The 24,214-nt window shown below is 35.6% G+C and overlaps 1 protein-coding gene across 2 annotated transcripts; it reads left to right on the forward strand.

Moving 5' to 3' along the window:
- The first annotated feature begins 233 nt into the window (after nucleotides 1–233).
- On the forward strand, nucleotides 234–24,202 carry LOC137385701 (mitochondrial inner membrane m-AAA protease component AFG3L2-like). 2 transcript variants are annotated; one of them, XM_068072230.1, is made up of 19 exons: nucleotides 234–331; nucleotides 1,356–1,473; nucleotides 2,369–2,498; nucleotides 2,641–2,785; nucleotides 3,598–3,666; nucleotides 11,903–12,024; nucleotides 12,108–12,174; nucleotides 13,544–13,656; nucleotides 14,182–14,285; nucleotides 15,391–15,527; nucleotides 16,594–16,693; nucleotides 17,703–17,802; nucleotides 17,959–18,140; nucleotides 18,338–18,448; nucleotides 20,291–20,487; nucleotides 20,829–20,948; nucleotides 22,211–22,405; nucleotides 22,488–22,602; nucleotides 23,629–24,202. In XM_068072230.1, exons 1-19 carry the CDS (start codon nucleotides 239–241, stop codon nucleotides 23,721–23,723), a joined length of 2,313 nt encoding a protein of 770 aa, XP_067928331.1. In that variant the 5' UTR covers nucleotides 234–238; the 3' UTR covers nucleotides 23,724–24,202. The 2 variants fall into 2 exon arrangements, with proteins under 2 accessions (XP_067928331.1, XP_067928332.1); XM_068072231.1 differs by having other exon boundaries at nucleotides 17,706–17,802.
- Nucleotides 24,203–24,214: the final 12 nt, after the last annotated feature.

Raw genomic sequence — 24,214 nt, forward strand, 5'->3', positions numbered from 1 at the left:
ATATGTATAGTTTATTGTTTATACAAGTCCACATCAAATTCACAAAACTCGCAATGTGTGCTTATCGTCGGCTTGGGGTTACATCGAAGTTGTGTCCTTTATAACTGAAAAACCCTGTTAGCGTGAAAGAATAGCCTTAGTGCCTACAAAAGCAGCAACATCACTCCTGCGGAACGGAGTTAAACTTCAGCGTTCAAATTCGCACGGTTACATTTTCTTTACTTGCAAAGGTGTCGTCATGTCGAGGTTGTTACATTTTCCAAAACTCTGCAGGTTATGTGGAGTTTCTACCGGCACAAGAATTACGCGGCATCATATATTGACGTTACAGGTGAGAATATTGATATTCAACTAAAATGATTAAACGAATGGATTAATTAATCAGAGACACCTTTAAGAAAGCGCGATGGCTGAAGGTGTTTTGGTTGCATAACCAAAAATTTTCATCAAACTTGCCTAATAATCAGTGTAATTAGTGTCGAGTTAAATATCCATTGTAGAAAGTTTTTTAGTTTTTTAAAATCTACTTTACACATGGATGCATATTCTATCTACAGGGTAAAGTTAAAATATTAAGGTATATATACTATGAAACAACTCCGCTCAATCAAATGTGCTTCGTTTCAGAAAAAAACACTATCCATATTTATATGAATTCTTTTCTATTAAATTTAAATGGCTAGGTTGTAGTACAGAACTTGACGAATAATGACTACTATGATTACTTACTCTCAGCTTTCAAGGCTGTTATGCCTTGTTTTGACCGCGGTTCAACAACACATCTAAGTGAAACGTGGCTCAAGTAGACATTTCTATAACATTTAGCCTAAGGAGGTTTACAAATAGATTCAATAACATTCCTATTAGATATTTTTTGTTGATTAGTCTGCTATGATGAAGAACATGATTGAAATTTACATTGTTGACTTCATATACATTATAGCCGTTTGGCATCTTGCAGAAATATAATTTACAAGTATCTAAATCTTTTTGTCAGTTTGCTGACTAGATGCCTATGATAATCTTTATAAAATATTAATGCAGTACATCATTATTAGGTTTACATTTTCAAAGTGTTGAGGATCTACCCATGCCCCAAGTAGGAGTTAAATTGAGCATACTCATGAATCTGATTGCAAATTAAGTCTTATATTTTTCAAAGTTGCAGCAGTAAGGTATTTTGTTTTGTTCAATTCTTGCTATTTGTAATAAAATTTTGATACGACACTTTATACATCACTGTACAATGTGTAGCTTTGGTTTTAACCATGTAAGAATATCTCACCCATTTGACTTTTGGTCTTGTTGCAATGGTGTTAGATGAAGTTGTTGGTGCATGCAATGTCTAATTTTAGAAACTGTGTAGCAATGCAGACTGCTTTCACAGACACTATGCAACGGACCCTAAAGAACCAAAGAAAGGTGACAACTCCGACAAAAACTTTTTCGATTGGTTGAAGGAAAAACTAAAAGGTATTATGATCATATTATTTTTTGGCTAAGTCTCAATTTTTGCTAGATATGATAAATTAAAATTTCATTTTTCATATTTAAAGTATACGCAGAATTTACTTACACCAAAGTATCAGCGTCTGTAACTAAATTCTGGTTATTAATCTTATTTAAACTCAGAATATTTGGTTTTTGCAGTAGTCGTAGTAGTACAAAGTATTAAAGGATAGTTTCTACAACTAGCATCATACAATGGATATTGAGATAGCAAAGAGCCGGTAGGCTGAAAACATGAAGCCTGTCCGAAGTGATACGAAATTTGAACCAAACCTCACTTGTGCAAAACATTCTGGTTGTGGAAGGCTGTTTTCAAAAATGCTAAAAGTTTGGCTTTTCTGCCAAGCCACCAAACGATTAAGAATGATGTGTTGTTATTTTATAAAATCTCTATCGCAAAGCAATGTTGTTTAATTGTGCTTTTGTATAATCGATATGTAAAACCCAAATTCATATATAAATATTGCTGTGATCAATGCTGAAAGCAAAGAGAGCGTAATTATGAGAGTTAGCTTTTACAATTGTTTGCGTTATAACAGTACTAATACATCATTTGTTATAGGATTGATAGAAGTATTTTAAAGGTTTTCTTTTCAAAATAAAAACTAGCAGATCTGCAGCCGCTAGTAGTAGTACTCATTACGTATCACTTGAGCAATGTTGAGTGCGCTTGTAAGAGAGCAGTATGAAAGCTTCCCTATAACTAATCAATGATGGTAATTACGTACTTGCTTCTAGTAAATAGTAAGTTTGCTATAGGGATGTCTTTCTATTTATTTATTACAGTATTGTAACTGTTATGATATCCTTCAAATTGCCTATAGTTTGTCATATCTTAGGCGTTTCCAATGTTTTGCAGATATGGAAAAAATGGACCAATCACAAGAACAGAAAAAATCAGTGTCAGATAAAAAAAGCTCACCACGTACAGATGAATCTCAATCTAGCAAACAGCAGGATTGGCAGGGACAGCTTTCTTCAATGATGGGGTTAGAGAAAGCAATTGTACTGTCACTGTTTGCTTCTTAGTCGTGTTCATCTACTCGAGAGCTAACTTGCTTAACATGAAAGTAACATTCAATGCATTATATTACATTCATTAGGCTGCATGCATAAATGTATATTTTGTAGAGGTGGTGGGAGGCAAGAGATTCCTACACGCAGTCTGTGGGCTTTAGGACTTAGCTTTGGTCTTGTATTAGCTCTCTTAATGCGGGAGGACTATAGAGAAATATCTTTCAAACAGTTTGTGGCTGAATATCTCACCAGTGGTAAGGTAAGCAGTCATTTGTTACAACGAGTCACACAGCAACTGCTTATTTGCTGCCAATGACATGCTAACTTGTCTGCTGCAATTGGTTGGTCAGTTAAATTCTGTTGGAAGTTACAAGGAAAGTGTCAGCTGTGAGTGACAAGGCAAGTGGGTGTCTGCTGTGAGTGACAAGGTAAGTGAGTGTCTACTGCGAGTGACAAGCTGAGTGTCTGTGAGTGACAAGGTAAGTGAGTGTCTACTGCGAGTAACAGGGTAAGTGAGTGTCGGCTGTGAGTGACAAGGCAAGTGGGTGACTGCTGAGAGTGACGAGGTGAGTGTCTGCGAGTGACAAGGTAAGTGAGTGTCTGCTGTAAGTGACAAGGTAAGTGAGTGTCTGTGAGTGACAAGGTAAGTGTCTGCTGCGAGTGGTAAGGTAAGTGTCTGCTGCGAGTGACAAGGTAAGCGAGTGTCTGCTCTGAGTGACAAGGCCAGTGAGTGTGTGCTGCGAGTGACAAGGTAAGTGAGTGTCTGCTGCGAGTGACAAGGTAAGTGTCTGCTGCGAGTGGCAAGGTAAGTGAGTGTCTGCTGCAAGTGACATGGTAACCAGCTGTCTGATTTAAACCTCAACACAAGTATGTTTTTGCTGTATGTGGTAAGAAAATTAGGTGACTCATCAAGCATTTTTTTAGCAATTATTGAGCAATGTAAATTTACTCCGCAGTCATTAATAGCAGATAAAGCCAGGTAGTACTTTGTGAGAAGGTGATCTGTCTGCATAGCTGTGACTGTTGCAGAGGCAAGCGAGATAAGTTCATCTGGTCATCTGCATATTTTAGATCGATGAACTTGTAGTGGTGAACAAGAACTATGTTGAAGTCAAGTTTGCTCCTGGTATCAAGGAGAGTGTAAGTTATCACATCCTTCATGGTAATTTAGCTTGTGTGTCTATTTGCTTTTGTGTTCCCCGAATTTATGTTCGAGATCCGAGACGAACAAATCTCAATTTTTTTGGCCGAGAACCGAAGCGTTCGAAAACCGAGGTTGCCCTGTATGTTTCTACTGTGCTTAATAGCAACTTTTACCATCTGTTTGCCACGAAGTTCAGTTGAAAATTTTAAAATCTTGAGGTACATTAGTGCTGGCTGGCATGTTTTTACAGATATATGGTCTGAAGCGACCATATATATATATATATTAGAGCTGCACAACGATTATAAAAATTGATCGCGATTAATAACTTGTCTGAACCAGTTAATCTTCGATTAATCTTAGAATTAATCTAGCAAAAACCTGCATATTCAAAAACAAATAATACAGCTACATATAGATTAATTATATTTTAAACAATTGTTAGCATTAGTACATGTTATGTACAATGTACATAAGTTACAATGTAATAATTATTATGAGTATGAAAACTGTCAATGAAAGTCTATAATTAAGTCAGCCAAGAGTTGAGGCAGCACAGTTTATTCACAGTATCTGAATAAAGAGATGCCCTCTTCCTACATACAACATTGCCAGCTTTAGAGAATAGCCGCTCACAGGCAGACCTGCCAACCCAAGAGTGAGGCAATGCGTGAGATTTGGTTTTGGGGCAATTGATGTATCACTGATAGTATATATAAAATTGTGGGAATTGGGGCAAAAATCTCACGCATTTCTATTTTTTCTTTGGGGTGATTGCGTGAGTCTCACGCCCAATGCGTGAGAGTTGGCAGGTATGCTCATAGGGGACAGTAGTGCCGGTAGTCACTAGTAGCTTATTAGTTATTGTCTGCGACAGCTGGTGATGATTTCTGCGCGGTAGGATGAGAATTAGTTAAAATATATCTTAATGATGATGTGCTGTGGTGGTAAGAAAATTCTTTCTGGCATATACTGCACTTCGCTTTCTTGTTTACGCTTCCAACAACTTACAGAAATGCGCTACCTATAGGGTGGAAGACATTTTTCTGCTTTCATATACCAACCAAGTGTTAATCTTATATTACTAATATTCTGAAGCTGAAATATGATTGTGATTTTTTTGAAGAATGAAAATACATGTATGATTTACCTAAAAAAGTTTTTAAAAATAAACAAAAATAAACTGTAAGATATTAAATAATACTGAAATCACTTTTACTGCTATTACCTCGAAACATGTTCAAACAACTAACAACATGGCCACTTACAGCTAGATCAGCACGGCGCTTGTGCATTGTGTTGTATAAACAAGTTTAATGTTAGCGACTCACTGTGTTTTCATAGTTGAGTGCAAAATAATTGTGGTTTAATTTATTGGTAAGAAAGTGTGTCTTGTCATAATATTTATTTGTTAGTAAATTGAATGGTAGTAACCTGCTACGTTAGTATTACTAACATATGGTACTAAGCAGTACAAAGGAAAGGAACCACATCAAAATCATCACCTGCATTTTAATTGAAGATTAATTGGCCCAACTCAGTTAATCGTTTATTTGTATTGGTCACGTTAATCGTTTAATTAACGCGATCATTGTGCAGCTCTAATATATATATATACATATATATATAATCGCAGCAGACACACACATATATATATATATATATATATATATATATATATAACACTGCAACACTTACATATATATGTTGCAGCAGAAACTTATATATATACATATCTATATATATATTTCTCAAAGTTTGTTGTATGTGTATTCGTTGTTTGATTGTCCAGCTATAGCTATTAGAATTCCGCGCTCCGATGGATTTGCACTCACGTAGAACACGATCACAAATTTTCGATACAATTCTTTAACCACGAGACCATGAAAGCTCTTGTGGTACATAGCACATACATATACTACCTAATGTATACATCCTTTCCCGTTTTCACACCAAAATGACTTAATTGAAACTCTACCAACTCTTTTAGCTCTATGAAACGCGATGCTTTTTTGTCCTCACCGTACTAGGGCTAATTTGTTTTTAGCAAAACGGTATCAACATTAGATTCTTCCGAAATTAAAATTTGGCGATTTGTGTACTGATTATATACAGTTGAACTTTGGTTCTCCAACGCTTCGGTTCTCCAACGCTTCGGTTCTCGACCAACTCGGTTTTTGACCAAAGATTTTGAGATTTGTTCATCTCGGATCTCGAACATAAATTCGGTCCTCGACCAAACCAGAGCAGGCGCATTGGAATTGGAACAGCTTTGGAAACAGCATCAAAACATTCATTAACAAACGGAGAAGCAATTTACGCTTCATACATTCTTTACAAAAAGGGGGGAACGATCTGGGAAGACGTCCCCTCTACCGAAGAAATTTACTAGGGAGATAACCCTTACTGTCGAGTTACCCTAAATTGTTTTGAAGGAGGATTCTTCTTCAAAGCTGTGAAGCAAACGTGCCATTGCTGTTTATATTTCTTTTTCCTACAATTTTTTATGTAACTGATCTGTTACATTTTTTCTGTTGCATTATCAATTTCTGTAATTTTTGGTATGGTATCTTAATCTTTAATGTTTTTGAATGTTTTAAGAGAAAAACATACGAAATGTTTACTTTTGTTTTCTTTTTCCATCTTAAATAGAAAACTTTTAAAGTTAAACCCGGTCTATATCCACCTGTTTTTATTTATAGTGTGCAGTATTCAGTACAGTTTACGGTGTAAAATGTTGAAAAAATTCTTTACCAAAGTTGTTTTCTCACCTTGGAGCGGATTAAAATTTACATACATAAATTTATTCTGATGGGAAAAATTGTTTTGGATCTCGAACAATTCAGTTTTCGAACAACCTTCTAGAACGGATTATGTTCGAGAACCGAGGTTCCACTGTACGTCATTAAAAGATATACGTCGCTGAAAGTTATGAAATTTTAAATTTACAGTGGTTTGAAAACCTTTTCAGTTGTTTTATTTATTTTGCAGAAAACCTTTTCCTCATGATATGAAATTTGAAAGTTACAGTTGTTTGACAAAGTCTGGAAACTTTTACAGTTGTTCTTATTTTCTCTCTTAATTTATTTCAACTACACAAAACACTTCTCTCATAGTATGTATTTTAGAGTTAGAATGGCAAATATTGTTATATGTTAAATACAAATCAATTTTCTGTCGAAATTCTTTTTCATTACCGTTGTACAGCTAGTCTACATATATATATTTCTCAATGTTGGTCGCCTTCATTGTACATGTCCATCTATAGCCATTAAAATCTTGGAATAAAGAATTCGTAAAGCAGAAGATTTGATCTCGGAACCTCCCGTTCACCAGTCCGACACCTTAGTAACTAAACCACACGAGCTTAATAGATTCCCTAGGCAATACATGTCGTTATATGGGAGCAAGTAGGCTACTGCTTTCGGTCACGATGGAAAGTGATAGCGTAACATCATGAGAAGTGGTAGCTCTTATTAGTAAGCCTACTCAAATTATCCATTGGCAATGTGCCTGGCTAATAACAAGTGGCAGGCAACTCTCATTACCTCTCATTGTTTATAAGCTGATTTTTAATACCCGGGCAACGCCGGGTAGCACAGCTAGTATATATAATATCTATATACCAGTAAGGGTCTGCTGCAACATTTATATATATATATATATATATATATATATATATATATATACATATACACGTAATAATATATGTACATCATCAGGCTGCTACTCCAGCAGCTTGATGGTTGACAGGAGAAGTCATGAAACTGCCAGTAGCTGCAAAGATAAGTGCAATTATTTTCCATAACTAGTACTTTTTGCTCCAATTTCTTGTAGAGCTCTTTTATTTTAGTATTACTTTACTCTATTAACTTATAATATAGTAGAACCTTAGTTGTAATTATATGTATATATTATATATATAATATATATTATATATATACTAGAAATTCCCCTGTCATACAGCCCACAACCAAAGTGATATTGGAAAAAAGAAAGGGTACTGATGGTTGAGAAATGCAATATTAGCAGTCAAATGGCACTGCAGTGCAATAGGATAACTGCAATGGTAGCTGTAATGTACTGGTGTGGGTGTTATTATATACAACAAACAGCAATAATGAAAGGAAAAGATTATATGTTTATATCTCTCCCCCTGCAATAGGAGAAATGCAATGTTGGCCAATATTAGAAGTAAAATGCACTGATATTATTAGAATAACCAATATTATTAATATAGTAATAATAGAAAACCAATGCACAATTTTGTTTACATTTCAAAACGTCATAGCTAATAATATCAAGAAGTTGTGATATTTATATAGATTTTTAGAAAATCTATTTAAAAAAGTGTTTAGTCATGACAAACAGCAATAATGAAAGGAAAGGATTATATGTCATATAATCATATATGTCATATATGTCATATCTCTCCCCCTTCCCTAGGAGAAAGGCAATATTAGAAGTAAAATGCACTGATATTATTAGAATAACCAATATTATTAATATAGTAATACAGTAATAATAGAAAACCAATGCACAATTTTGTTTATATTTCAAAACGTAGCTAACAATATCAAGAGTTGTGATATTTATGTAGATTTTTAGAAAATCTATTTAACAAAACTATTTTGAAAAAATAATAACAGTAACATTTTGCCCATCATCGATGTTGTTAGTGACTATAACACTTCAATAGTCATCCAAACTTATAATTAAATATTGTAATAATCTCATAAGAATCGTTAGAAAAAAATATCATCGTCATTTCCTTTACTTTCACTGCTTTGGACATCAGTTAGAATACCAAAGTGCTCAAAAGTTTCCAAAATGTCAGTTACTTTGAAATCGGTAAAAAAGAAACGATTTCAGTACTCCTACGTTAATTACAGAAACCATCGGGAATTCGCCAATGCTATAGACTGGTGAAATGTGCACGTTATTCTTTCGTGAAATGCGCACGACTTAATGGTTCTACTCTCTGTCGCTCGGCGTTTCAATTGCTAGTCTTAATTTGATAAAAGTAAGGCTTAGCAAGTTTTAATAACGATTTTTGGCCAAATTAATCTGTCTATTTGTGTATAATCCGTTCAAATGGATGAGTTTTAAGAATATGTTGACACTTTTCAAAGACTTGGTAATATATTTAAATAGGTTTATACGTGTTTTGTATCGTTATTATACTTAAACGACTCCACAGAAAAATGGTTAAATTTGTTGATGAGATTCGATACAAGGGTTTGCGACGTTGTTGATAAATAATTTTCGTGAGATGTGTGCACATGCATTTATCATAAAAACTCTCAAACATTCGCTCCGCTCGTTTGGTCGTGGGATAATATATATAAACACTGCATTCTATCGATATAATTCTAGTTGCCTTTCTTGTCTATAAAAACTTTGGTTATAAGGTGTTGGTGATAAATCCATTTCCTACTTCCAAGCAACTCCCAATAGTGTATGGATGTAGGCACGTTATGAGCTTCTTAAGTGAAAATTAATATACAATGTATATGTATGTTAAGAGATGAAAAAAATTTGTTATAAGATGATTTATCGCCATTACCTTATAACAAAGTTTGTACAGACAAGACAGTTAACTAGAATTATATTAATGGCATGTAGTGTTTAAATGTTCTTTAGGTTCTTTTCAAACACTTGACAATTTAGTTAGTTAGCTCTAAAAACAGTCTTTTATTGGTCGTCACTATATTGACATGTGGGTAAAGTCACAGTATTTCCGTTATCATACAAGGGACATCCTGAAGCACTTAAACTAGAATTGTGCTTTGAGTTTTTGGATTTTGGAAAACAATTTTCTCATGCTGAAGCAGTTCAGTAGGATGAACAGTTTAAGACAAAAAACTTTAAAATTGCTTAAGTCAATCCATAATTATAAGATAATTAAGGCCCATCATACAAGGGACGCAGAAAATCGCTAAAAACGAAACTTCAATTTTAGGCTGAAAACTCTGTGAAGTATATGCTCACATTTTAAATTCCTTTTAGCTGATGTTTGCTATGTATGTTTCAATGTTCAGTGTGAAAGAACTAACAGATTCCATTAATGGTTTTCATTAAACCACAGATTATTTACCACTAAGTTTGATCATACAAGGGACATCATACAAGGGACATTTCGGATCACTTGATTTTTCCACATATTTTATTGATAGACAGTAAAGTATTTAGCTAAAAGAAACTACAACCATTTTAATGGAATACTACATCTAAAACTAGCATGCACTGAAACCAAAACTAAAACTATAGAGCTAAAAAATGATGAGTTCACAGGAAGTGACCAGACATGTCAAAAAACGATAAATAATTGATATCTTAGATAAATATTGGAAATTAGATAAAGAAATGACAAATAAGATCACAAGGACATGCACCTTGCAAATTTACATGTATTTACATTTATATTGACTGTAAGCAGCTTTGACTGCCTCAGCATTCAGCAGCCGATAGGCTCGACAATTGTTGTCGCATGGAATGAGCTCTGGGTTAATATCGAGGATAAAGTTAGAGTGGGTGACTTCGATATTTCTTGGGGTGGGCCACATCCATTTCTCTCCATTTCTATTTCTACAGAACTATTGCTCGCTTAGTAGGGGATTTTGGCAATGCCTTCTGTACCTTCCGTGATGCTTTTCCTGTAAAAAATTAGAGCACTTGGTTATTAACCTTTGATACTTGTACTTGCTACAAAGTGATCGAAGTCAAAATTTTATAACACAATTCTTATTAATTAAAACCAATGCAATTGAACTGATTGATTTTGTTATAACTTACCAAGTGCTTGAGTAGTTGTGTATCCTGGTGTTGACTGATTACTGGTGCTTGCTTTCAGCTCAGCTTTCAGCTTGCTTCCTTCTCTCTTCGAGTAGCCCTTTGCTCCTCTGTAAGGCTGGCTGTTACTTTTGCCCATGCCTCGCGTACTTGTTGCGAATGCTTAGCCTTGTACAGCTCTGGATTTTCCAATTTCTTTTTAGCTGTATATTTCCTTTGCGCGGCACAATGAGCTGCAGGCCTGTCTTTGACAACCTTTACCATCGACATTCTGATTGAGATTGGCAGCTTGTGAAAAGTAATTGTTCTATTGCATTGACCAGCAGCAGTGTCTTGACGGGATTATTTATTAAGGTAGCCAGTCAGGCAATCACAAGCCGACAATGCTTTGAGAAAATATTTAGAGACAGCCACATTAATTGTATTGGAACTAATTAACTCAACTAGTTATGTTTAGTTGCCTACAATGCCAACTCATGAAGCCATCACTATTCAGATCGTCGAGAAACTAAATTTCGACATAATGGGATTAAGTGCAATTAGGCTGGGAATATGTTGGGTACAGAAAAGATTATGGCCTTCCTCCACCAACAATGGTTAAGAAACCACTAACCATTTAAAATTAAGTTACGGACTGCCGAGTATAATAACTTTCGTATGTATGTTAACTATACCTCATGAAAATTGTCTAAAATAACATGGCCATCTTTTCAACGCTACTGTTGTGTCATGAATATTCATGACATAATAGTAGCATTGCAAAGATGGCCATGAGGTATAGTAAGGGAATGAAAGAGTAGATGTCCCTTGTATGATAAAATTGTCCCTTGTTTGATAATTTATTTTCTTAATTTTTCTCAAATAATTAAATTATTTAAAAAAACTAAACATGCCATCATGAACCTCTCATGGTACTATCGGAAAATCCTAACTAGAAATTTTTTCACATGATTTGTTTTCAAAAAAACTAAAAAATGGTGCCCAAATTATCATACAAGGGACACGCATGTATTTGGAACGCCTCTTAAGCAACATTTATTAAGGATAAAACTTTGGAAACTTTTCCAGTCATAGAAACTTAATTGGATTAAGAGGTTCCTGGTGACACAATTTGCAATTTGAAATATGCATCTAGAAAAATCCAAAAAAATCAATGTCCCCTGTATGATCACATAATCGTCTCTTGCTGCTTAATTTTCTCAATTTCATGAAAATCGTTCATTATTTTTAAAAATCATTATTAGTTATGGAAAGTTTGGACTATTAGCTTTCCAATGATGTGTAAAACTTGGTTCTATGATAAAATTTAAAAATCACATCTTTGGTTTCACATTACTGTGATTTGACCCATGTACTTTTTCATCACGTTTATTAGTTGAATACTCAAAGTAACGAAGTGAGCTGGTCCATCCTCATGACTATTCGTGTTGTCTTGTTTAGACTCCTTATTTTTACATCGGATCACCTAGTGGATTTGAGAAGAAACTCGATGAAGCAATGGAAGACTTGCATTTTCCAGCTGATAAATATATCAACATTATATACAGAGAGAGATGGCAGTGGTGAGTTCAGTACTATATTTTTGTATTTTACATTTTGTTTAAATAGTGGACAGCTCCTAACATACTGTTTGACTTTTTTCTAGGAATGATCTGGCAAATTATCTTCCAACTCTTATTGTCACTGGTATCATTCTGTATGGCTTTTTCAAGGTAAGTAGAACATTCTGTATGGCTTTTTCAAGGTAAGTAGAACATTCTGTGAGTTATTAGCAGATGTAAGCCAGTTTGTTTTTCATGTCTACTATGTTTGATACCTGTTGTTGCTTGTGCTTTTAAATTTTAACCTAGCAAGTTAGCAAGTAATGAGTTTTAATCTAAGACCATCTAGTTTTGGTTCATTTTATGGGGTAGTCACACCTTGATAGCCTCTCTGTATATTTTTTATAAATTCGAAATTTGTCTCTTATGGTATTTGTTGTTCTATGAACTCAAAATTCTTCACTTTGTGTCTATTGAAATCCCGCCTAACATTATTCTTTCCAAGTCTGTTATACTCTCAATGTCTGTTATACTCTCAATGTCTGTTATACTCTCAATGTCTGTTATACTCTCAGTGTCTGTTATACTCTCAATGTCTGTGATACTCTCGGTGTCTGTTATACTCTCAGTGTCTGTGATACTCTCAATGTCTGTTATACTCTCAGTGTCTGTTATACTCTCAGTGTCTGTTATACTCTCAATGTCTGTTATACTCTCAGTGTCTGTTATACTCTCAATGTCTGTTATACTCTCAGTGTCTGTGATACTCTCAATGTCTGTTATACTCTCAGTGTCTGTTATACTCTCAATGTCTGCTATACTCTCAGCATCTGTGATACTCTCAGTGTCTGTTATACTCTCAGTGTCTGTTATACTCTCAATGTCTGTTATACTCTCAGTGTCTGTTATACTCTCAATGTCTGTTATACTCTCAGTGTCTGTTATACTCTCAATGTCTGTGATACTCTCAGTGTCTGTTATACTCTCAGTGTCTGTTATACTCTCAATGTCTGCTATACTCTCAGCATCTGTGATACTCTCAATGTCTGTTATACTCTCAGTGTCTGTTATACTCTCAGTGTCTGTTATACTCTCAATGTCTGTTATACTCTCAGTGTCTGTTATACTCTCAATGTCTGTTATACTCTCAGTGTCTGTGATACTCTCAATGTCTGTTATACTCTCAGTGTCTGTTATACTCTCAATGTCTGCTATACTCTCAGCATCTGTGATACTCTCAATGTCTGTTATATTCTCAGCGTCTGCTATACTCTCAGCGTCTGTTAAACTCTCAGTGTATGTTACACTCTCAGCGTCTGTTAAACTCTGTCTGCTATACTCCAGACCTATTGTACGTTTTATTAGGCTTGCAGTTGTTGTGTATTTATCATATTCTATGCTTATGAGACTATCATACCTTTTCTATTTACGTATCTTTTTTATTGCCTTTCTATACTTTTCTATCTTTTCTATTGCTTTAGCAGTGTGATGTATTATTTTACACTCACAAGTACAGATAACTAGTTATTTTCTTTCACAGAGTCGGCAGGCAGTCAAGGGTGGAGGAAGCGGACCTGGAGGAGGTTTCTTTGGAGGCGTTACCCAGTCTAAGGCTAACATAGTAAATAAGGAACTCATCACTACCAAGTTCAAGTCAGTTTTTAAGCAATACAGTACCGTACTTTTTGGACTATAAGCCGCACCCCTATATAAGCCGCATCTGCTTTATTTTCCAAAAAACAATAATAAAACAATACATAAGCCGCAGCTTTGTATAGGCTGCATAACTCGGGGCGGTGCTTTTTAACATGGCAGCAACTTTGCTGTTTGAAACAGAACAGTGCCTAACGGCACTGTTTTGTATTAACCGACGCTTTGTAACCTAGTGTCTAACAGAACAGTGCCATTAAGCATTGTTTTATTTTTTCTTTCACCACTAGAGGTGCACTAACCGGATATTCTGGTTAATGCGCTCTAGCGGTGAAAGAAAAAGTCACAGAATAGCTGCACCCTTATATAAGCCGCTTAGCTCAAAACATAAAAAAAAAGTAGCGGCTAATAGTCCGAAAAGTACGGTATATACATCACCTTTTATATCCTTTTTGTATTTGCTTTGGTCACACTAGTGTGCATACAACTACACTGCAGAATTTAGTTGGTAATATCCATTTTCTACAGAGAAGTGGCTGGCTGTGAAGAAGCAAAGTTAGAGATTATGGAGTTTGTTAACTTTCTTAAAAATCCAGATCAGTACACAAATCTTGGAGCAAAGATTCCCAAAGGTGGGTGTATGACAGGTCATATAAGTGGCATGTCTAGCTTAGTCAGTTGAACAATCTTATCTTTCTGCATATACAGTAGTTTGTTGGACCTTTCTCAATTCTACCTTGAATCAATCCTTTGTACGGTTGGAAATCACCAAACATGTCAACTAGAACTGAAATTGTACGATTTTTGTAGACATTTTTGGCTGATAGGACGGAACTGGTTATGTATTTCTTATTAAGGTGATACTATAATTACATGTGTGTATCTCTTTGTTTTGTAAACTAGGAGCTATTGACATTGTTAGAGAAAGTATTTATCCTTGAGATTGTTGACCTTTTCAATTAGCTTTGGTTTTAGTTTTTATTAGTAACAGAGTGACTCTCCTATATTAATAGTTATCAGCACCATTTATTGACGCCATATAACCTACAGTGACAACTTTATGATTATTGTATTATTGCGAATAGCCGCTCATCAATTTTGCTGAGTCACTGAATTGATTGGCAGCTTTAAATGTAGCGTGATGAGGGAATAGAAAGACGAGGTCAATGGGAGTGATTACAGTATGACATTCCCATCGATCTCTGGCAATTTGTTAGATTTTTTGTCAATGTTAGAATATCATCATTCTGGTGGAGTTGAATCAGATTATATGTTCTATTATTATAGAACAATCAAAATAAGTTGCTGAATAACCAAAATAGATTGGATTATTCATCAAAAAGTACCGGAAAATTTGTTAAAGTAGGAAGTTTATTAATTACAAAGAAAAGGTTTTGAATTAATGCTATAAAACATGTGCCATAGTAAGCAGTATTCTCTGGTTTCTATGGTATAGATCACATCATCTGATGTATAGGCCCTTGTCTGTCTTCATGCAGCCTGCGCTGCTAGTGTGTTAAATCAGCACATGCTGTTAACTTGTACCCAGGGGGTGTGGATACAAAAACTCTATAGTTATTTCATCTGTTAGGTTATTATAATAGAAGGTAGAACTTGAACTCATCTTGTTTTGACCCTCAGCAATGTGTCTCCTTTCCTACTAGATTTCTGCAAGTGCTTCTTTCAATGCAATATATGAAAAGGTTTCTCAACTAGGAATACTTTTTACCTTTGCAGGGGCTATACTGACAGGCCCGCCTGGCACAGGCAAGACTCTGCTAGCCAAAGCTACAGCAGGTGAAGCAAATGTTCCATTTATATCCGTCTCTGGTTCTGAGTTTTTAGAGATGTTTGTGGGAGTCGGCTCTTCACGGGTTAGTTGTCCCACCACGGCATAATATACACCCAACACAAGTTGTTTGTGTAGGCTTTGTTATTCATAGCTGTGATTAGTTCTAGCTGTGATCAGTACTAGCTGTGGTTAGTACTAGCTGTGGTTAGTACTAGCTGTGTTTAGTACTAGCTGTGATTAGTACTAGCTGTGATTAGTGCTAGCTGTGATTAGTACTAGCTGTGGTTAGTACTAGCTGTGATCAGTACTAGCTGTGTTTAGTACTAGCTGTGATCAGTTCTAGCTGTGATCAGTACTAGCACCTGCAACAGTCGTGGTTTAACGCAATCCAATCCGAACTTTAGTTTTACTTTGGACTGTAGTAGTGCTGGACTCTGATAAGAATTATACGTGGTTACATTTTTGTTAGATCTTAAATACAGGCATGTTCTATTTTAAGAACAGACACTCTAATTGGATGCCATGGTGCTCTATTTTTCAACCCTTCCTCTATAGTGGCGGTCAATTGGATGGGGCGTTCAAATAGAGGTGGCGGTCAATTAGAGGTTTTATGGTGTATGCTACCTTAGAACAGGCACATGCTATTTTAAAAACAGGCAAGTGCTATCTTAAGAGCAGGCACATGTTACCTTAAGAACAGGTAAGTGTTATCTTAAGAAAAGGCACATGTTACCTTAAGAACAGGTATATGCTATCTTAGGAACAGACACACGCTACCTTAAGAACAGGCATATGCCATCTTAAGAACAGCCACATGCTATCTTAAGAACTGGCATGTACTATCTTAAAAACATTCATGTGCTATCTTAAAAATGTTTCTAGACGATGCAAGTAGTTTTTTATTCAGTAATGTCTATAAAGCATTATTATTATCATGATAATTGTTTTCACTATTCCGAGGTTTAGCCCTTGTCTGCCATCACTCGCTTTGGTTCCAGATACTTTTACATGGCTACAATTGTGCATACTTATACACGTAGATATATTTTCTTTATCGAGTGTTGGCTGAACTGTTCATGTATGTAGCGAATGTCCTTCGGAGACACGCTGTTATCGAGTCTGCACATTTTGTTTTGTGTGATTGGTAGGTGAGGGATATGTTTAAGAAAGCGAGAGAAAACAACCCATGTATTTTATTCATAGACGAGATCGATGCCATTGGTCGAAAGAGAACAGGACGCAATTTTGGTTAGTAGATTTTGCCATATAGAGTTGTGAATGTTATTTGTATGGAACAAGTCTGTTTCTATTAGCTAACTTGCTTATATTATTCTACTGCCTATCTCCAGGTTAGTAGTGTATTCTTACTTGCTGTAGTTACTTGGAGTAGTAAATATATTTTTCCTTTTACTTTGTTTTAGACACACAATAGTTTCTATTTTTTCTTTGCAGCATACGAAAATCACAAAAATATTGGTTAAAATTGACATTAAAGGTGTGCGCCCTTTTTTAACTGAATGTAAAATTACCATAATCATGGGCCCGAAACCATAAATATGAACCCTAAACCAAGTGAAAGTGATAAGAAAAAAGGGAAAAGTTGTCGATACAAACGAATAACACCACAGTTACTGTACAATCATTAAGTTAAAAGGTCAAGTCAAGTTTTTTCCTTTTGCAAGGGCTGAAGAGGTGAGTTTGTGAAAGTCTTGAACGGATTAGGCTATTTACATGTATGTTACACTCTAATGTGACTAGCCCAGCAGGGTGCTACAGTGACTAGCCCAGCAGGGTGCTACAGTGACTAGCCCAGCAGGGTGCTACAAGGCTCATACTTAATCTATGCTATTGTATAACAAATACTTGCAAACTTAAGCACTTCTTGAGGTGGTCGCCTATGAGCCATAAAGATTTGTACCAAGTCCTTTAATTTGCCAAGTTTTTCAAATCATTTGTGATAAATTATATTACGTTTGCCAAATGATTCTAATTTAGTTGAGAGCATCAAGTCTGGTGCAACATAACTATGCACGTACATTGTATATTAACATGATATTATGGTACAAAGGCAAAAACTCTAGATGCTCAAATCTACAACCAGATCCTGATGGAAGTCATCAATCACGCGTGACACTTATCTTAGTCATTTTTACAGGTAGCAATGCATTAGGTTAAAACAAGTATTTCATTGTTGGAAGAGGTATTGGCATAGGTTAGAGCACGAAGTTGTGCTCTCATGAACTATGGTATTTTGCAGGAGGCAATAGTGAACAAGAAAACACCCTCAATCAACTGCTAGTGGAGATGGATGGGTTCAATACACAGTCGGGAGTTGTCATCCTTGCTGCTACTAACAGGTAACATAGAGTTGTTCTCATTTATGCTAACAAATATACACGGTAATGAAGTTGTCCTTCCTTAGCTACATGATTGTTTTTTATTTCTGTATTATTAGAATTGATGTACTTGATTCAGCATGCTATATGATTACTTTTTATTTCTGTATTAATTAGAATTGATGTACTCGATCCAGCACTTCTCCGTCCAGGCAGATTTGATCGACAGATATTTGTACCAGCGCCAGACATCAAAGGTCGTGCATCCATATTCAAAGTGCATCTCCACAATCTGAAGACTAGTCTTGATAAGAACGTCTTGGCCAGAAAGTTGGCCGCCGCAACTCCTGGTTTTTCAGGTAGATCACATGAGCATGTTGAGTGTATATTTTAAAGTATTGACCAGCTGGGCTCTTTATGATTCTAATGCTAACATTACCTGATATTGCACGCAAGTGTTTTTGACTGTATTGGAGTTGGTTTTACTTTTTATTTATGAGCCACCATTTTCGACAGGTATTCCTACATTTCAACAGGTGTTTGGCATTGATTACAGGTGCTGACATTGCTAACATCTGCAATGAAGCAGCCCTAATAGCGGCGCGAGACAACCAAACTAGTATAAATGATTCTAATTTTGAGCAGGCTGTGGAAAGGGTGGTTGCAGGTTAGTGTTCTTCGGCTGCTACAAGGTTTGACATTCTAATCAATAATATTCACTGTTGGTGTGAGATCTAAATAGTACAAACCTGTGTTTGGGCAAAAAATTCTCAAATGCTAGTCGGGCACCATTCATATAGGAGTCGGAATATATTTGATAAAATTTACTCTCTGCAGCTGTTAGGTTATTAACGTTGAAAGTAGTAAGTCATTTAATGCGTAATTGGCAAATCTTTGTTCTAAGTCTATAGGCATTTAGCAAGCTTATCAGCTAGGAGGTTAGTTGGTATGCCGTGACAAATATTTACTCAAATTTTATGCCCAATGTCAACAATATTATAGCTTGAGTTGCTTATATTGCAAAAGGACATGCAGTCTTCAAGGTACATTCCAAAGCTCTGATGACTGAGACACCTGGAGAAGTGGTCTAATCTGTAAAGTGCTTTTACAGACTAGACCAACTATGGCCAAATGACGGATCTCGATCTGGATTCAGTTCTTTGTAGTTTTTTTGTGGATCTTTCAAGTTAGCTGTCGGAAATTTTTTTGAAGTATTTTTTTCTAATTTGTTTTCAAAAAGAATCTTGTAAACTTTTCACAAAATTTTTGTAAATTCATTGTTTTCAGCAATGAATTTTGTAAAAGGTAATCATAGAACACGACTCACAAATACTCATCTTCGTAAACTTTAAGAGTTGCTGTAAATAGCAGGAAACTGCCTTTTGATAGTACTGTGAAGTCAAAGCCCACTCCTTGTTTTTCTCCCTAATATCTGACATATTTACTGCAGCACATATATTCACTGATTTTTACTCAAATCATGTATACAAGCAAAATTTTGTAAAACGGTATTTGACACCTTGTTTAAGATGTACATGATAAATTGCATGTTTATGTATGATAAAAAAGAAAAATACACATCTTCAGCTTGTTGTAGATCTTTCATTCGTCATATTTGTCTGTAATGGATCATGGCCAAAATCATTTGGTCATCCCTGGACTAGACCACTTCTTTAGACCAGTTTTGACATCCTAATATGGTAAACTGGGGTTTCTCCATAAGTTAGTCACTGTGCTAACGGTTTGACTTAGTACAATTTTAGAGTTCGTTCATTGGTATGAGCAGAGAGGGTTACATAGAATTCGTTATCGATTCTTTTAAGTGTTGAGCGGTAGAATAATAAAGTGATAGTTTGTCTTTTTATCAGTTCATATAAATTTGTCTTTTACACCTCACTAGCGCGCTAGTTAGTTTGCTGACATCACGCACACCAGAGCACACCACATAGGTTTATTACAATTTGAGTTGAATTTTAATGGAATTATGTATGTGGCTGCTCTTAGTATATTTTAGTGGAAATAATTAGAAAATTACTATTATTATTACGATTATTATTATTACTAAGACTTAGTATTGCGTTTTCTCTGACACAAATAGAGCTCCAGCGAGAGAGTTGCCCAGTCAATGCAAACACTGAGCTCAAATATAATTCTGCCAGACATGAAAGTTGGGTTTCTTCAGTATTTCCAGCCATGGCAGATGTTTGCTAAACTAAGTTAAACTAAAGCTTATTGGATGTTTATGACAATTGGATAGCTCCTTTTTGTTATGTAGACTCTGTTCAATTATTTGGTCGGTTGTTTGCAGTATTTAAAGACAAGGTAAGTTGAATATTACCCGCATCTATTTAGCTGTCAATCAGAGTTCTGCGATAACAAATCAGTTTATCACAGATTAAGGCCAATGGCTAGTACTAGTTTAAATACTTGTTGAACCCATTTAGTTATTGAGAAAACTATGCAAGGAGACATCCAGTGCCTTAGAGAAAATGGTATTTGCTTTTGTTAGGTTTGGAAAAGAAGACACAAGTTTTAGGTCCAGAGGAAAAGAAGACAGTGGCTTATCACGAAGCAGGTCATGCTGTCGCTGGCTGGTATTTAGAGCACGCTGACCCACTGCTGAAAGTCTCTATTATACCTCGAGGAAAAGGTCTTGGCTACGCACAGTACCTACCTAAGGAGAACTACCTCTACACCACAGAACAAGTAAAGCAATTCCGGATTCACTCACTTCTTTCTTTTCAGCTTTTTTGTTATAGGTATAAGGAAGGCATTTGGATAGCGTGTTGTAAAAATTAGCATTCTTCAAATACTGATATAAAATGGCGTAGTTGAGTGAAAAATGGTTCAATAATCAGAGTTCAATAATCAAATGCCCTCTATAAATGATGTGAGTTGACAACTAATGGTGAAATAAAAAGTAGGTCATCTATTCATTGTTACTTGATAACCAAACTTATCTGTGTTTATCCTGGAGCTAGTTGGGGGAGAGAAAGGTTGGTTGTCTCTTTCCAATTGTGTTCTTGTAATTTACTTTATGTTTGTAGCTGTTAGATAGGATGTGCATGACCCTAGGTGGTCGTGTTTCTGAGGAGATATTCTTCAACAGAATAACAACTGGTGCTCAAGATGACCTTGAAAAGATCACACAAAGTGCATACTCTCAGGTATTTACCTCCACCATTAATTTAGTAATTAACAATAGATGCAAGTAAATGGTGTTTTCATTTCTCCAAATTTTACCCTGACCAATAGTAAGATCTGATTAAACATTCGTTGAAATGTGTATAGTGAAATTACAAGGCTTATAATTTACATCACTCAGAGACTGTACAGCTAAGTACCTTAGATATCTCTACCTCATTGTAGAGACTCATATTCTACCTTAGACACTCCTATCTTACCTTAGATATTCATATCCTACTTTGGAGACTCGTATCCTACTTTAGATACTCGTATCCTACTTTAGATACTCGTATCCTACCTTAGATACTCGTATCCTACTTTAGATACTCGTATCCTACTTTAGATACTCGTATCCTACTTTAGATACTCCTATCCTACCTTAGATACTCGTATCCTACTTTAGATACTCGTATCCTACTTTAAATACTCGTATCCTACTTTAGATACTCGTATCCTACTTTAGATACTTGTATCCTACTTTAGATACTCGCATCCTACCTTAGATACTCGTATCCTACTTTAGATACTCGTATCCTACCTTAGATATTTGTATCCTACTTTAGATACTCGTATTCTACTTTAGATACTCGTATTCTACTTTAGATACTCGTATCCTACCTTAGATACTCGTATCCTACCTTAGATACTCGTATCCTACCTTAGATACTCGTATCCTACCTTAGATACTCCTATCCTACCTAAGATACTCCTATGCTATCCTAATATATCAAACAAAGTTTATTAGAAGGATTATAACCTGCCTAATCGAATATTCTCTCCACGGTAGGGTGCTTTAGTGGAATAACTCTCAAAAGTTCATTTAGTTTGCAAGCTTTAGATTCATTGGTTCACACCATTCATTGAACAGTAATTGTGTGGCTTTTTGTGATTAGATACGCATTACATGAAAATTGAATTAGTGGTATTGTAATAAGCTAATACAGCCATTAGCTAATTCTATCATTGGTATTAAATGTGTTACTATGTTACCTTATTCACTTGTTTATATAAAGTTTCGTTTGAACAGTTTTTAATTATTTTTGCAAGAAATTTTGACCAATCCAGGAGTCTAAATTTTGAACCATACAGCTGCAAAAAAATATTAAACTTCTTAAAATGCAAGTGATTAGTGCTATGTAACAGCTTGCTTTTTACAGCTGCTGAAATGCATTTTAAACGTAAGAAATTTTATCCTAATGTTTATATATTGTCATTTTTTCTAGGAAACATACTTATTCTGTAGGTCACACGGTTTGGAATGAGTGCGCGGATTGGCAACATCTCCTTTCGACCACCACAACAGGGAGAGATGGTTGTGGACAAGCCTTACAGTGAGCAAACTGCTAAGGTTATCGATGAAGAGGTACAACTCATTGTGAAAGGAGCATACCTTAGGACAAAACAGCTTCTCACTGAAAGAAAGGCTGAGGTGGAACTGGTACGTCTGATTATCTCAGCTAGGCTTGTTCTTTAGCACTGTTGTCACATTGTTGATGACAATGGTTGTTGTCGTGCTACAGGTTGCTAAGAAACTGCTCGAAAAAGAAAAAATTGACAAGGCAGATATGGAGGAGTTGCTTGGAAAACGACCATTCGCAGAGAAGACTACTTACGAGGAGTTTGTTGAAGGAACTGGTAAGATTATGCAGAGCAGCAATATTAATTCTTGTATGGTTTTAGATGATACAAGAAAATTGGTAGCCAAATTGATTTATTATCGTAGTGCCGTGTGTTAAACTGCCCAAGTCTCGCTCTTGAAAAAAGCTGATTGATAAACCATTTTAAATATTGCCGAATTGGCTTGTTTACACAATTAGTTTATGCTAACATGAACCAGCCCCTGTCTGTAGTTCTGACACGATTCAGCAGACACGAGTTCAGACAGCAGCTCAGACATGACTAAGACTAAACATGCTTGATTAGATATACGGCAAACCTTGACACAAGTAGTTTGAGGTCAAGGTCAAATCAAAACATAGTAACTTCTGTACCTAATTGAATAACAAGTTTTCATTCTTTGGTGTTTGACTACTACGCCGTAAAATGTCTTCTGGCTGCACAATTGTGACATACTATATCATTTGACAATATATTTGTTCGCGCAACTATATGAAATGCAGTCGTATTAGGGGCGTTCACTGCTTCACAAGGCTCTTAAATTATTCAGGTGCAAATGCTTCCTCGGCTTATAAGGTTTTTTTCTCTCTGTAATCTTGCTCCAGTTGAGCTGTTATCTCTCCGACAAAAAGGAAAGTTGTGCAACATCTATGCACAATCATCAAATTACAATTCAGGATGGGTTATTGTACAATAATTATCCTAGCTACTATTTTCTCCGAAATCTTTAACCAAGGTATAACCTGTTTTGTTCGACAGGAAATAGTCCAATTAGCATCTCTACCTTCCACTGCTCTTAATCTGTTAAAATTCCCTGTCTGTGAACTTTATCATTCTTCGTAAAGGCCGAGATAATATTTGTTCATAATATAAAATTGTACTCAGTGCTTTCAACAGATTTCACATGGCTTACAAATCCTATACTACCTCAGTGTATTCTTGCATTGTTACTTCCCATGGTGATGTTATGCTACATAAGATTGCTATAGGCTCGCTTCTAGTTGCATTCAAATAGCTGAATCCTCCTACGTATTATTGACACAGGTTCATTTGAGGAAAAGACAGATTTACCAGAAGGACTAAAGGATTGGAACAAGGAGAAACCTTCACGTAAAACGGAAGAGAGCGCTGAGGCATAGCAAAGAGATTCTTGCTTGTAATTGCTAACATGTGTCTTTTGGTCCACGTAAGCTCACAGTAATTGGATGTCTGAACTATAATATTGCAAGGTGCGACCTTTGACAGGTTGGTAAAGTGAGCCAAAGGTATTTGGAGAATAAGAAATGCCTCTACATCTATGGAGAATGGCGACTGTGTATTCGACTATGTGTAGACTGTTACAACCTCAAATGCTCGTCGATCAACATGTGGTCACTTATTTGTAATATATTTTATACTTTCCAAAGAGCAGAGTATGAAGGATCCCTCTGTTACATATGAAAGACATCCTTGACAGCAACAGTGCCTGGCATCGCTAGGAGCTGATTTATAGTTACTTGCATTGACAAGCAACGAAATACTTTTTAGCTTACCAACACTTTATTTTGTTTTAATGTTGTTTTGTGTTGGGCTTTAATGACATCAGAAAATTGCGAAAATATATAACTGTAAAACCAGTCATGAAATTCTG

This window comes from Watersipora subatra, chromosome 1 (genome assembly GCF_963576615.1).
Source record: "Watersipora subatra chromosome 1, tzWatSuba1.1, whole genome shotgun sequence".
Taxonomy (NCBI): Eukaryota; Metazoa; Bryozoa; class Gymnolaemata; order Cheilostomatida; family Watersiporidae; genus Watersipora; species Watersipora subatra.

Coding starts and splice junctions, on each gene's coding strand:
- LOC137385701 (XM_068072230.1), top strand. CDS start 239: ATGTCGAGGTTGTTACATTTTCCAAAACTCTGCAGGTTATGTGGAGTT. Junction 13,657..14,181: donor CTCATCACTACCAAGTTCAA/GTCAGTTTTTAA, acceptor CATTTTCTACAG/AGAAGTGGCTGGCTGTGAAG. Junction 14,286..15,390: donor TGGAGCAAAGATTCCCAAAG/GTGGGTGTATGA, acceptor TTACCTTTGCAG/GGGCTATACTGACAGGCCCG.